This window comes from Diabrotica virgifera, chromosome 8 (assembly GCF_917563875.1).
Source record: "Diabrotica virgifera virgifera chromosome 8, PGI_DIABVI_V3a".
NCBI classification, from domain to species: Eukaryota; Metazoa; Arthropoda; class Insecta; order Coleoptera; family Chrysomelidae; genus Diabrotica; species Diabrotica virgifera.
Window position 1 is genome coordinate 212,745,257 of NC_065450.1, and position 15,527 is coordinate 212,760,783.

General features: G+C 35.7%; 1 protein-coding gene across 1 annotated transcript; it reads left to right on the forward strand.

The window, feature by feature from the left end:
• Positions 1-1,465: 1,465 nt before the first annotated feature.
• On the forward strand, positions 1,466-11,689 carry LOC126889368 (putative gustatory receptor 28b). The gene is made up of 2 exons (XM_050657620.1): positions 1,466-2,097; positions 11,407-11,689. Exons 1-2 carry the CDS (start codon positions 1,681-1,683, stop codon positions 11,662-11,664), a joined length of 675 nt encoding a protein of 224 aa, XP_050513577.1. The 5' UTR covers positions 1,466-1,680; the 3' UTR covers positions 11,665-11,689.
• The last annotated feature ends 3,838 nt before the right edge of the window (positions 11,690-15,527 follow it).

Genomic DNA, 15,527 nt, shown 5'->3' on the forward strand with positions numbered 1-15,527 from the left:
CATACGTGAATGCAAGGACTGCAAGGTAATAGTTAGTGAGACAGTAAGCCAACAACATAAGCTGCTTGTTCTGGACATCGAAGTAAAAAGCGAAACTAAACAAAAATATCGGAGAGGGCCACAAAAAATTAAGTGGTGGATGCAAAAAGATGAGAAAGAAGGTCTATTCAGGGAAAGAATAGTAGAAAAAATATGTTGGAACATGAAAGGAAGCCCTAACACAATTTGGAGAAAAATGGCCAATATTATTAGAGAGACGGCTATTGAACCTATACGTATTCAAACCTATACGATCAACTTGATACCAGGGAAGGCGAAGCAAATATAGATAAAATAGCCAAACAGAGAGCAAAGAAAGCAAGAGCTTTTAATCAGATTAGATGTATCCGAGATGAAAATAATAAAATACTAATTCACGAAAAGGATGTCAAAAAGAGATGGAGAAAGTATTTTGACAGTTTATTAAATGAAGAATTTGACAGACAGCCTGTGGCGTTAACGGAGACAGTAACGGCAATGGTTACCAGAATAAAAAACGAGGAAGTGGCTCAAGCGCTTCACAAAATATAGAAAGGAAAAGCATTCGGACCAGATGATATTTCTGAGGAAGTATGAAGAGCATTGGGAGAGACAGGAATAAGTTGGCTAGCAGGTCTATTTAATAGAATTATGGAAGTTGGACAAATTCCAGACGAATGGAGAAGCAGTATATTAGTACCTGTCTACAAAAACAAGGAAGACATACAACAATGTACAAACTACAGGGCTATAAAACTAATTAGCCACACCATTAAAATATGGGAGAGAGTAATTGATAGACGGATACGTGAAGAAACCGAGATATCCGATAATCAATTTGGCTTTATGCAGGGCAGATCAACACCAGATACAATTTTCATTGTGAGGCAACTGATGGAAAAATACAGGAATAAAGAGACCAACGCTCATATGGTGTCCATTGATCTTGAGAAAGCATATGATAGAGTGCCTCGAGAGATTCTGTGGTGGGCACTCAATAAGAAAGGAGTCCCTGGCGAATATGTAAAGATTGTGAGAGATATGTATGAGGGATTAACGACTAGTGTTGGGACAGGTCTGGGAGAGACTGATAAATTTCAGGTGAAAGTAGGATTGAGATACACCATAAAATTATTATAAGTAAACGAATATCAAACGTAATGAATTACTGGCGTGGACCTCAAACATTATAATATGACGTCACGACTAATGAGGCCGCATTTTGGGCTGGCTGCTATAATTTTCATTTTTTCTCGATTTTAATCGTCTTTATGGGCCAAGCGACAGACAAAAACAGCTTTTTTTCTTTGATAAATATTTTAAATTATGCTCTGTTGTGATTTACAGCATTTTTTTCGAATTTAAAATTTTATATAAGTTCCCTATTATATATTAAAGTTATTATTTTCTCCACTAACTCCGAGTTTTTTCAACTTTTTAGGTGCGGAGTCAGTTTCCGAGTTTGTTTTCCTATTCAAAGGTCTTTTGGGTAGCTTAAAACTTTACGCGAAACACTGGGAAAACTTCCTAAACACTTCAGAAAAAGTTGAAAAGAAATTGCATACGGAAAACTTCACTGTAAGAATAAACTTCAAGTTGTTTTTTCTGGAGATCGCTTTCTACCATCTGGTGTATTTTACAATATCGGCTGTTGAAATCAAAATGAATGCTACTATTCGTCCCAACTTTATTACTCACAAAATCGCGATGTATTATCAATTCTTCGAACTTATTATAATCTGTAACATAGCGAAGATGTTACGGAAGAGATATAACTTCCTCAGTAAAATGATACGAAGTATTTTGAAATCTCCGATTTATATTGTGTCAAAGAGCGAGGACAAAAGTAAAGAGGATAAGTTGAAAAAAGTGTTTTCTTTGTACCAGGATTTATACGTCATGTCGGATGAATTTAATGTCATATTCGGGTGGAAAATTTTCTTAATATTAATTTGCACGGTGTTTTCCCTGCTTAATCACGCCAACAGGGCTTTGTTGGTATCTAGACAAAAGCAAGATGAGCACCATGTCACATACAAATACATCATGAATGGTCTGGTGTACCCGATTTTGTACGTGGTAAGTAATATTTATTAAGGAGATGGGTACGTATTTTCGGCTGCAATGCTATTCAAATGGGATGAGGATTCATTTTTTCGAATCCTGAGGAAACTAATAAGTATTTTTGAAAAATTTAAACGCAAAATGAAAGATTACGTTATTAGCGAGGGCTGAAAGTCCCTGAGAATTTCTATGATATTTATTTTAATAAGTCGAAAAAGTTAATAAGGCGAAAACTAAGAGAAAATTTAGTGTGATTTTTAATTTCAAATATCTCATTCAAAATAAGCTTTTTATTTATTCTAAGGGACTTTTGGCCCTCGGTGATAATTTAGTCTTTCATTCTGCGTTTAATTTTTCAAATATATTTATTGGTTTTTCAGGATTCGAAAAAAATGAACACAATGTCCGTGGTAATATTTTCCAAATCTATCTTTGTCTTACAACGCACTCAGTCGAATAGAATATTGTCAGCATATTTTCAGTCAGACAGTGATAATCATGCAGTGACAATTTTAAATATTTGACATGGCATCGGGAATATTTTGAGTTGGTGATAAAAAAATATTAATATATTATAGTGTATTTGATAAATAATTGATTTGAGACGTGAACTTAATAAAACGTTATTTATTGTGTATTATTTGTGGAAGATCCAAGCAGAGAATACATCAGGATAATATATTCTGTAATCCAAATCCAAGTACAGTCGAACCTGCTTATTGGAGTAGCCTTCGTCCCAAGCAAAAGTATTCCTATAACCGAGATATTCTAATACCCGATCATTAGTGGCTAGTAAAAACGTTTCGGGAACTCACATTTATATTTCTTAAACCAGGATATTCCTATAACCGGTATTCTAATAAGCTGGTTCGACTGTATTTTGTTGTTAAAGATATTCAAAATTGTAAGCGTTCCATAGTAACAATATATTATTAAAAAATCACTTTAAAACTTTTCCTCTTTCCTCTATTGCGTAATTTTTTGTACATAATAAATTATTACAATCACTAAATACATAGTTTGTGGAAAATTATCAAATGTTTTATCTGAATTAGTAATTTGCAATTATACAAATAACAATTATCCACGAACATTCAAAAGCCATCTCTTTAAGTTAATGATGACATTTTCAAGTAGAATGACATTCTAGTAATGTTTACATATCCATACCAGTGTGAATTTTACTACACGTAATTTGCCGTGTAAAGACACAAAAAGTAGGGATAGCCGTAAAATATTTGCGAATTATGTACCGATGGCCTTAATGTCCGACTGGTATATTATTTGACAAATAATGACATTTTTTCGAAGTCTGTTAAGTACGATATAACGCCCTAGGGCGTTATTTTTAAAAATAAAGCCCTCGGGCAATAAATTTAAATAACGACTTAGATAATGCCAAGTTCACAAATATCAACCTAAGTAAAACTATGGTTACCACAATTACGTTACTACTGTTACTGGTAAGTAAATGTACTTATTTGAAAACTAATTAAATAAAAATTCATTCAAATTTTTCGCTCCCTTCTGTGGCTCAGTGGTAAGAGCGCCTACCTTTGGATCGAAAGGTCCGAATGGTGGTGAGTTCGAATCTCACCAGGGTCAGGAATTTTTCGTTTATTATAAAATAATAAATGAAGATAGTTTCTGTCCTTGTGGGATCGGTACTCACCGGAGGGACCGCAGACGTTCGGATACAATTAGCGTCTCTTTGCAAAGACAATGACGTAGACTTTGTAAAGTAACAAAACACTTACTCAACACACACACACACACACACACACACTACACATGACACTAGGTACCTAACTGCAAACATTTACCATACCTATCATGCCAATGGCCATTAGTTGTCAAGGCATTAGCTAAATAAAAAAAAAAATTTCGCAAAAAAATTCATTCAAATTTTTCAAAAATAATTTAGTCGGACATTAAATGTTGAAGGAACTACGGGTATTATAATAATAACGCTTTCTGTCAACGTATATCTCTCGGGCCGAAGGCCCTCTGTAAATACACCATTGACCTCAAGCGTTATTATCCTTATAATACCCTTGGTACCTTAATGACTATAATATAGCAACATTCTTATAACGGAGAATCTGATTATAGGTCTGGATCCCGAGTATGAAAAAAAAGTTGACTAATATCAAGCTGAAAATTTGTTAATAGCTTAAGGGTGTCTAGTCAGATCAAATTTGATATATGGGAACACTGTAACAGGGGCAGTTAGCCCTCTAGCAGGCAAAACTGAAATAATAGAGATAGAAAGTTGGGAATTTTTCTCTAGGGAATTATTGGTAAAAGAAACTAAAAAAAGCAATAAAACAGGTAAAAAAGTTTATTGGCTCACTTTCTTGGTAAAAAAGGTGAAGCGTTCTTTAAAGAACACTTGCCGGATTAAGCAAAAAAAGTTGGTTTCAGTAATAATATATTTTTTATTATATAGGCAAGCGTTCTTCAAAGAACGCTTCAGTTTGTCAAACATTTTTTACAACTGTTTTTTTCTGTAATCAAACTAATAATCCCTTTCTAAAATAACAAAACAAAAATAAGTTCACTATTTTTTTTCCTTGAACCGGCAAGCGTTCTTCAAAGAACGCTTCACTTTATCAAACATTTTTTACAACTGTTTTTTCTGTAATCAAACTAATAATTTTTATTAATAAAAGACATTTATCTTCTGGCGTCTACACTGACTTTTTGAACAATATTGAAAGCAGCGTGCAAACCAAATTTTGGATTGCATTAATCTTTTCAGCAAATGTTAAACACCTGTTGACGGACGGAACGGCACAGGTTTAAACGATAATAGGTTTGTTCCAACACGACCGAGAACCGTCACGAAACGGTAACGCTCCTGCGCAGTAAACAAAATCCGTTCCAACAAAAATATGATCGTCCTCGGATCGTCCTTCCCACTGTTCCAACAAGAATTGTGATCTTTTAGTGACGGTTTCGTGATGATAATTTCAGTAATTAGGCAATAGGGTTTTTCATTGATTGTCATTTGTTTCGAGCTTCTGTCATGTATCACATAATATTAATATATCTACGGCATACGTCTTTGGTTTTTATCATTGGATTACCGTCATCGGACGATAACTGGGCGATACGGTTACGAACATGCGCACAACAAGCGGTACAAGTAGTTTCGTGACGGTTTCTGGACCGTCCAAAAGTTCATGTTGGAACAAACCTAATAATATTCAGGTATAGGTTTTTCGGTTTTCAAAAGACGAGTTCTTTAAAGAACGCTTGCCGGTTAGAGAGAACAGGTGGAGGGAACAGATGGAACAGGTTAAATATTTGGAACGGTCAGACCACGAAAACGGCACATTTATTTTGTCCGACAGAACAGACTTAAACTCTCCGAACAGAGATTAAACTCCCATGCAAAAATCAGACTGCTATTTATCACCTGTCATTTGACATACTCTATATGTTCCACTCATTAAAACCCCCATTTGGTTATAAATAGCAGTCTGATTTTTGCATGAGAGTTTATTCTCTGTTCCGAGAGTTTGGTCTGAGAGCAGACACAGTCGCAGACGCTGAGCAGTTATAGTAGCATGTGTACGTGATTTTGAAAGTTTTTTATTTGAAAGATTTTTAGTAGCAGTTTGTACAGAGTTTCGGAGTTTATTATTTCAGAAATTTTTAACAGTTTGTGAAGTGAAGCTTGTTTTGATAAGCATGTCTCGTTTAAATCATCTTCTAATAAATGGTTGTTTATCAAAATTTTGAAGTAGGTATCCTTTTTCTTGTCTTCTTGTAAATATTGCATGTTTTTCTAATTTCGGAGCACTTAACATTTCTAACGTGTCGTTGTTCTCTATTTCTTCTGCTAGCTGGTATTTTAACAATAATTTTGTTTTATTTTAATAACAATAATATCTACATATTATTAAAAATTACTTTTTTTTTTTATAAATTCTACTACATTTTTTTCGGTTCAGGCAGATATTATTTTAGATTATTTGGATCATTCGAATCAAAAAAGCTCTTTTGTAAATTTTTTCTTAACCCGGGAGCACCCTTGGGGTCCATATGGGTACGCTATATTTTTAAGCCTCTCACATCTTATCGTTTTTAAATGGAGGGGGTATCAGTGCCTTCACACGTTTGTAGAAAGTGTAAATGTCTATTAGTGTTGCAATTATTTCAGTAGAGTGAACGTGAACGTTTTATTTGCTTTGTTAAAATGGATGACTTTTTCGATGTTCAAAGACTAAAAGATATTTTGAGGTAGGTTCTCAATTATTAGTTTAGTTTTGTGTTATTACGTTATTAACGGTTGAAAGTTTATAAGAATATATAGTTTCATGAATTTATGTTTGTGCAAGTTGCATTTATTTGTAACGTGTTCATGCTGTACCCATATGGACCCCGTGGGCACTCACACTTTTTTTTTCAGGCCCGGATTCTCGCTACAGGAAGCAATAGAAATTTTTTAAAAGACCATGAAAATACAGTAAAACCTGTCAGTAACGGCCACTAAAAATTAACGAACTATTGGCCGATATAGAAAGGTGGCCGGTATTGCCAGTTTGTGTAGTCCACAAATACATAAAAGATAATTGGAACTTTGTTTATTTTATTATTAAAAGCAAATATAATTCTATATATGAACGGACTCTACTAATACTACGAAAAAAGGGGATGTTAAGCTTTGTTGAAGAATTTTTCAATTCACTGTTATTTTTATAATGTCCTTTGATAATTTGAGTTTTTACAACACCATATTTTTCGGTCAACTTTTGTAATCTTAAACCGTACTTATAAATAGTGACAAGCATTTCCTCTTTTATGACATTTTATGACCACCACACCGACCCTAATTATTTAATCGCTTTTTAGGTAGGTACAATAGGTATTAAATATAGTACTGGGAATTTCTATCAACAAGTTGACAAAAATATTTGGCTGACATTAGCATTAGCAGGTAAATTTCTATAAAATGTGCTTTAAAACTATGTGATTATTTGGCCGCGTCCGTATTATAAAGGTGGCCCTAAATACCAGATAATAAATAAGGGAATCTACATATAATTTTTTGGCGAATTTTGAAATTGGCCGTTAGTACAGATGGCCGATTTTGACAGGTGGCCGGTAACACAGGTTTTACTGTATAGCCCCAGAGAAAATCTTTTGTTAAGCCTCCACCATGTAATGTACTTACTGATGAAGAATCTGGAGACGAGGATGAACGTGGAACTTTTCAACATTTACCTGGCAATCAACTTTTAGCACCCGCAGAGCTCGTTTTTACTAACGGTCGTATTGGTGGTAATTCAGAAGATGCTATTCAAGAACTGTCGACTATTTCTTTATGTGTTTCTCATCACTTTACGCCAGGCCCCAGCACCTCTTCAATTACGAACGATAATAGTAATAATTATTCAGAAAACATTGACCAACGAAATGTAAATACAATTCCAGTATTTATTGGTTCTTGGTTGGACTATCAAAGAGAAAATTTACAAAACATAGAATATATTGAAGGTGATATATTGAAATATATAAAAGGTGACTTTCCTACATCGGGTTAAGAACTTTTCAAAAATAAAACCCCCATCGAAGTGTTTGAAATGTTTTTTACCGATGAAATTATTGAACACTTGTCTCAGGAAACTACTAGATATACAGCTTTTAAAAATCAAGAGAATCTAAATATCACACACGATGAAATAAAATGCTTCATAGGAATCCTTATTTTGAGTGGTTACAATTCAGTCCCATCTAAACGTCACTATTGGGAGAAGTCCGAAGATATTAGAAATACCTTGGTGTCGAGAGCTATCCGAAGAAATATATTCCTGTCCATTGTGAAGTTCATTCACTGTTCCGACAACACTAAACTGGATATAACCGACAAGTTTGCGAAAATCAGACCTCTAATGAATATGGTCAAAAAAAGATTCCTCGAACTTTTTGTGCCAGAAGAAAATTTAAACTTCGACGAAAGTGTGATGAAGTATTTTGGAAAACATAGTGCTAAACAGTTCATTAAAGGAATTGGCTATAAGGCTTGGTGTATTAACACAAGAGAAGGTTATTGTGTGACATTCGATATGTATCAAGGGAAAAATGCTACAATTCCTGATGCCTATAGCACAAGTTTTGGAAAAGCTGCTTCTCCCCTTGTTAAACATTTAAGCGAATTTCCTGAACCAAAAATGAAGTTACCGTATCAATTTTAGTTCGATAATCTCTTCACTTCAGCAAATCTATTCAACTTCCTTAGATTTAGAGGCTACCAAGCTACTGGTACAATGAGAAGTAACAGAATTCCTAAATTAGAAGTAAGAGAACCGAAGGCTCCTATTAAAAAATCGAAGCAGCTGGTTAAAGAAAGAGGCAAGAAACAAAAACTAAATCAAACGTTAAAAAAAATATTCCACAAGTACTTGATCCACAATTATTAAAAACCAAAGGGCAATACTGTAGCGCCATAGAAAGAAAATCAGGTATGTTTTTTGTTAGATGGAAAGACAACGATGTTGTGTCAGTAGCTTCAACTTGTCATGGTCTTCAACCTGTACGCCCTGTAAAGAGACATTCCAAGGAACAACATAAAAATATCCAAGTACCGCGGCCGTTTGTAATAGGAAAATATAATGAGTATATGGGGGGAACAGACCAAACGGACCGAAATTTAACTGAGTATAGGATAAACATACGAGGAAAAAAGTGGTGGTGGAATCCATTTACATATCTTATTGATTTGCGTGTCATTAATGCTTGGTTAATGTACCGCCATCAAGACCCAAAAATGTCCCAGTTAACATTTAGGCGCAATTTTACCCCTCAAAGCTAACTCGAGAAAAGTAATACCTGACATACGATATGATAACATTGGACATTTGGTAGATTCTACTAAAGATGGTAAAAGACGAACATGCGGATTAGAAATCTGTAATAGTAAAGTGAGAACAGTGTGCCTCAAATGTAATGTTGGATTATGTGTACCATGTTTTGTAACCTATCACACTAAAAAATAAATTTAGTTTCTATACTTATTTTGTACTTTTTTATACTTGTATTTATAGGTTTTTTATTCAATAAAATTACATTAATATTTTTGTCATATTTGTTCTGTGATTTAATAGACTTTTCTTTTAATGCCCACGGGTTCCATATGGATACAGGGTAAATTCAATATTTAGCATTGTCAAAATTTTTTAAAAATATTTTTCTAGTGTTTTCTAAGCCATTTTTAGTGGTTATTGAAACATATACAAACATACACACAAAAAAATAATTAAGGGCGTTGCCAGGTTAATCTGATTGTTTTCTATGGTTTGATTTTAAACCAGTAGGAGTGATTCAAATTTCCCGCGCCGTAATGCTTGTTTGTAATTGGTCCAACAGGAGGCACGTTTACTCCACTGTTATAAAATTTTGACACTAATGACATTTATCAAATTTTGACACGATTGGCATTTCATAGGTTTATTAATTTATATCGCCGAATCTCACCAGGGTCAGGGATTTTTCGTTTATTATAAATTAATTAATGAAAATAGTTTCTGTCCTCGTGGGATCGGTATTCACCGGAGGGACCGCAGACGTTCGGATACGATTATAGCGTCTCTTTGCAAAGTAACAAGACACTTACTCAACACACACACTACACATTAGTAGATGACCAAAGCGGGCATGACTATCAAGATAGGGAAATCAATGTGTTAGAGAGAGAAGTACCTTTCCAATGAGTAAGAGTGAGATAGATGCTGACGTCACAGCGCGAGCGTCGGAAAGGGGAGGGGGTAACGAATACGTTAACACAAAAAACAAAGATGGCGGCATAGCCAAAACGGCAATAAAGCATATCTCCGTTGTTATTGGTCCGATCGTGACGTGTGAGGTATCATCGGAAAGGGGAGGGGGTAACGAATACGTTAACACAAAAAACAAAGATGGCGGCATAGCCAAAACGGCAATAAAGCATATCTCCGTTGTATCGGTACGACGTGTGAGATATCATTGGAAAGGGGCACGTTGGCTCGTGACGTACAAAGGGATCGTTGAAAAGCGGCATGTTACATATACTATATTTTATCTACGACCATAACATTATATGTTATTTAAACCAGTCACGTGCAGAAATCTAAGCTTTACGAGTTGCATACTATATTTTATCTACGACCGTAACATAATTTATGTTTAAGCGATGGTGACATCTCGTTAGCATTGGTCTGATTGGAGATTGTGATACGTTAAAGGTGTGGGGAGTATCGAATATGTTATTAAAACCATAAACTAATCATTATGAGCTGCATACTATATTTTATCTACGACCATAACATAATATGTTATTTAAACCAGTCACGTGCAGAAATCCGCTAGTTGGCGCCACCAAATCGTTATTTTTATTCCAATTCGCCATTTTTAGTCCATTTTGATTCCAATTCGCCATTTTTTATCCAATTTGCTTTGACACAGACATTACGTCGAAGAAATCTACCATAATTCAGCTCTTATCCGATAGTTGGCGCCAACTAGCGGATAATAGCTGAACTATGGTAGATTTCTTCGATGTAATGTCTGTGTCAAGGCAAATTGGATCAAAAATGGTGAATTTGAATAAAAATGGCGAATTGGAATAAAAACGCCGAATATGTTGCGGTCGTAGATAAATATAGTATGCAGCTCATACACTATGTATAGTATGCAGCTCATAATGATTAGTTTATGGTTTTAATAACATATTCGATACTACCCACACCTTTAACGTATCACAATCTCCAATCAGACCAATGCTAACGAGATGTCACCATCGCTTAAACATAAATGATGTTACGGTCGTAGATAAAATATAGTATGCAACTCGTAAAGCTTAGATTTCTGCACGTGACTGGTTTAAATAACATATAATGTTATGGTCGTAGATAAAATATAGTATATGTAACATGCCGCTTTCCAACGATCCCTTTGTACGTCACGAGCCAACGTGCCCCTTTCCAATGATATCTCACACGTCGTACCGATACAACGGAGATATGCTTTAGTGCCGTTTTGGCTATGCCGTCATCTTTATTTTTTGTGTTAACGTATTCGTTACCCCCTCCCCTTTCCGACGCTCGCGCTGTGACGTCAGCATCTATCTCACTCTTACTCATTGGAAAGGTACTTCTCTCTCTAACACATTGATTTCCCTATCTTGATAGTCATGCCCGCTTTGGTCGTCTACTCACATTACTCCCCTGAGTTAATGATAAGTTATAGTCATTATAAAATTGACTGCCCAGTTGGTTGTGAAAACCAGTGCCAATAAAACACAAAACACGCACACATTTTCTAATAAAAATTTTTTTGCAGGTTACTACTGTAGCCCTAGTGATGTCGTGTGATTCAGTCGAAAAGAGTGGAGACAACGTCATAATAACCTGTCACAGAAAATTAATCAATCTAGATAAATCACCGCTAAGACACGACTTGCAGGTTATGGCGAAGTATATGGATAAATTGAGACCCACCTTCACAGCAGCTGGGTTTTTCCAGATCAATCAACTCATTTTGGCTACCATTTTCACTTCCATAACCACATATTTGATAATTATCATTCAGTTTCAGTAGACAATGCTGCGAATATACACTGCGCGCCAAAATTAACTTTTTTTTCTTATTGGCTTTGGATTACTTGATCCATTCAGCCACGATAGATAATAAATTACTGTTTGCTACAATGTTCCAAATATAATAACATTACATACATGTGCGCACATATAATACTTATGCACGCACATACATACGCATAGGTAGATACTGAAATAAATAAAAAGCAAAAAATACAAAAAAGGAGGTGGAAACATTAAATTGACCAGCAGGTTTACTCTTCATTCATGGCCCTAACCAACTTAAATTAATTTTTTTAAACATTGTTTTCATTCTGGTGGGGTGTAGAATAGCATTATGTTGTTTTATATGCCATTAGAGTGAAAACTTAATCTTGCTGTAGCAGTTGCCGCTAGGGCATCTATGCCATTTCGTTCGTTGCAATCCGGGACTGCACGCTGGGGTTTGTTTTGGTTGGATCGGGGAGAGCAGCATATGTGCCTCCTGATGAGAGACTAATAAGTTTCAAAACCGGTAGAGGTGCTTGCTGCACTCTCTGATTGGACTAGAATATGGTTCGGCTGTATTTTCGTTTTGCAACGAAATTGAAAATGGTTATTCATTTTTAATTTTTTTTATGTTTGGAATTGAAAGATCTTCATTTTAAAGCTTTAAAAAATAATAAAAATTATTTGTACAATAAATAACGCAATTGTAAAAAACGGCCATTTTGGACCTTTCGCTGGCTGTGTTGCAATAACCAATAAACGAAATTAAACTTACCGTAGCTCAAATTGTAGGTTTTTTAATTGACTACAACTTTCTATTAAAATTTTTTTCCCTAGAATCAATATCCTAAGCTGCAAAATTAAAAATCATTAAAAAATGCAAATTCAACAAATGAAAATCGCAATAACAAAAAAAGCTCACAATATTTTTGGTCACATTTTAGTAGAAGTTATTCCTGACATCGTCCTTTACAACACCTGGTAGGTTTCAAAAATTCCTGAATTATATCCTGAAATCGACCTATTTTTCACCCACAGCCTGGAATATCTACCTACGAGCTCACAGCATATACGGAAAATATGATTTTTGACATTAATGTTTTCATTAAAAATCCCTGTAGGGCCTGTTCAATTTGATATGGAAGTTTTGCTTGTAAATACATCCCACGACAGACGTTGGATATCCATTCATGTATTTGATTTAACAAATTCTTTGCAAATAGATACCAAATTAATCATGGATATACACCCACTAACATTAAACCATTAATGTACTTCTGATTAAACCGATGACGTCCCTAAAACAACATGTTTACCGATCATTAATAAACTTATACATATTATTTATATTTATCAGTTGATACGATTTGAAAACTGAGCACGAATATTTTACATTAAAATGTCGTTTTTGTTTAGTTGTGCATTTCCGGATCGTGTTTATGAGAAAGTATACTGCGATATATTTTATCTTTGCTATAAACTATATTTTATAGACGTCCCACTGAAAATAAAACTTTTATAGGACTATATTACATGATCTACTCAGTTTTCCTTTGAAATAATCTTCACTTATCCAATACTGAGGGGGACTATTATTATTTCTAAAAATTTTCCATGATTTATTTAAGGATCCTCAAAACTGCAGGCACTTTCAACTTGTTCCCTTATTCAGAGGCGGCTTTACCTATTGTGCAGGGTGTGCGGTGCACCCGGGCGCCGCCGTGATGTTAGGGGCACCGAGCACCAAAAAGCGGGTCCTTTACTTTGTTTCAACATCAAATATGAAATTTTTTTAAACAGGAGGCGGAAGATGAATCAGTAACTGACGCGAAAATACATTTTAAAGTAAACATTTACTATTACCTATTAGGCAGGCCGCACATCAAAGAAACATGAAACGTAAATTACGTTTCATGGAAATAAACCACTGCTAAACAAATATATGTCCGGCCATTTATGAAACTCTCCGAAAATAAAAATGTGTCATGAGCACGAATCACACTCGTTTCATTGGTAGGCGGACTTTGAGATTTGTTTAGCAGTGTTTTCTTTTCATGAAACATGTTTTTCGTTTCATGTTTCATGTTTTTCGTTTCATGTTTCTTTGGTGTGCGGCTTGGCTTAGATACCGCAATTACTAAATTTGGCGAACGCTTCGAAATGCCTTTGACGCCTTTTTAACGAAGATTATAGTATACAAGTCCTGTAAAAACTAGGGGGCGGCTGCCCCCCTGCCCGAGGCTAGGACCGTCACTGGGCGGACACTATTAACAGCCGACCGACTATTCTCGCACGATTTAGTACTAAAGTTCTTATTTGACTGTTGAAGTTAGTAGTCGTACAATGAAAAATTATCCAGAAATGTTATTATCGCTCTCATACAACGAAGGAGGAAATCCAAGAAGAGATTCCGAGAGTATTGAGTGCATTCAATTTACAGTGAAAGAAATAAGACGACGCGACGGTTAAAAGTGATAGACGTGATCCAGAAGATTGTCATGTTAAAATGGAACTAGGCAAGACACATAGGAAGAATTGAAAACAACCATTAAAAGTTCTTAAATGGCGACCAAGGACTAGCAAAATCAATAGAGGCAGACCTCAAACAAGATGGACTGATGGCATCAAGTGAATAGCTGGTCACGAATGGATGCAAAAAACAACAAACAGAAAAGAATGTATACATCTAAGGAAGGCTTCCTTTTGGCGATGGATGGAATAGCTGTTGATGATGCTGATGATGAATTTTCAGTGATAGATTATTTAGTGGAAAATTAGTTTGAAGGCAATCGGGAAGTCCATCAAACTTTTTATCGGCCGATATTAAATCGGTGCAATGTGCGCATATGCATTCCTCTCTGTACTGATTAAGAAGCCGACCAAACGATCGGCCGATAAAAAATCTGCAGTCCGCGGGGCTCTTTTGGGTAGGTTGTTCTGACGCCGTGAATACCTATTGGCTCCCGACATCATTTAATATTGGACTATTTACATCTGTATTTTTGTTTACAATATAAGCGTACCTAATATCCTTTAATACTCTATGTACTAGTACTAGGACTAGGTAGGTACCTATTCGACTATTCCATTTTGACTGCGCGTCTACCAAAGGGCGCCAGAGCATCGACTGCACACCGGCGCTACATGGGCTAGAGCCGCCTCTGCCCTTATTGCAAGACCTTGTTTTCCTAGCAACGTCTAAGAAATATACGTTTTTACGAAAACTTTAATAGCATTTTCAGGTTTATTTACTGTTTGAATTAAATTTCATCGGTTCTCTATAGAGTAGGGAGGGCGAGTCAAGTCCAACAGCACTTGGCCACAAATGACCCATTGTGCATCCTCCCATGGGGTTGTCATCCTTGGTTCATTATCCATCCTGCCATTTCCAGGAAGGCGAACAAATCACCAGGGGACATCTCCTCTATGTCGGCAGGTGTAGGCCAAGGCTCGCCAAATGCATACTCTCGTATTGACGATAACTCCTGACATTCACATAGGACATGCTAGAGTTTCGTCATTTCGTTCATACTTCCTGCATAGAGGTGTGTCTACTAGCCCCAATGTGTGGAGGTGTTTTCTAAGTTGACAATGGCCAGTTAAAAAACCAACTGTCAAGCGTAGGTTTTTTCTGGTCATTCTCAAGTACTTTTCTGATGCTGACTTACAAAGGTTCCTTAGTGTTACCTTGGCAAGTCTACATCCTGGCCCTTCTTCCCATCTTTTCACGGTTTGCGTGTGGGAGTGACATTTGTCAATTTCCGCGATTGTTGCAGTTGACCAGCCAAAAAGATCACCAGGTTTTAAAAGTCTTAGCCTTTCTAGCAAGCTGGTCGGCAATGCAGTTGCCTTTATTTCCATTGTGTCTTTTAACAC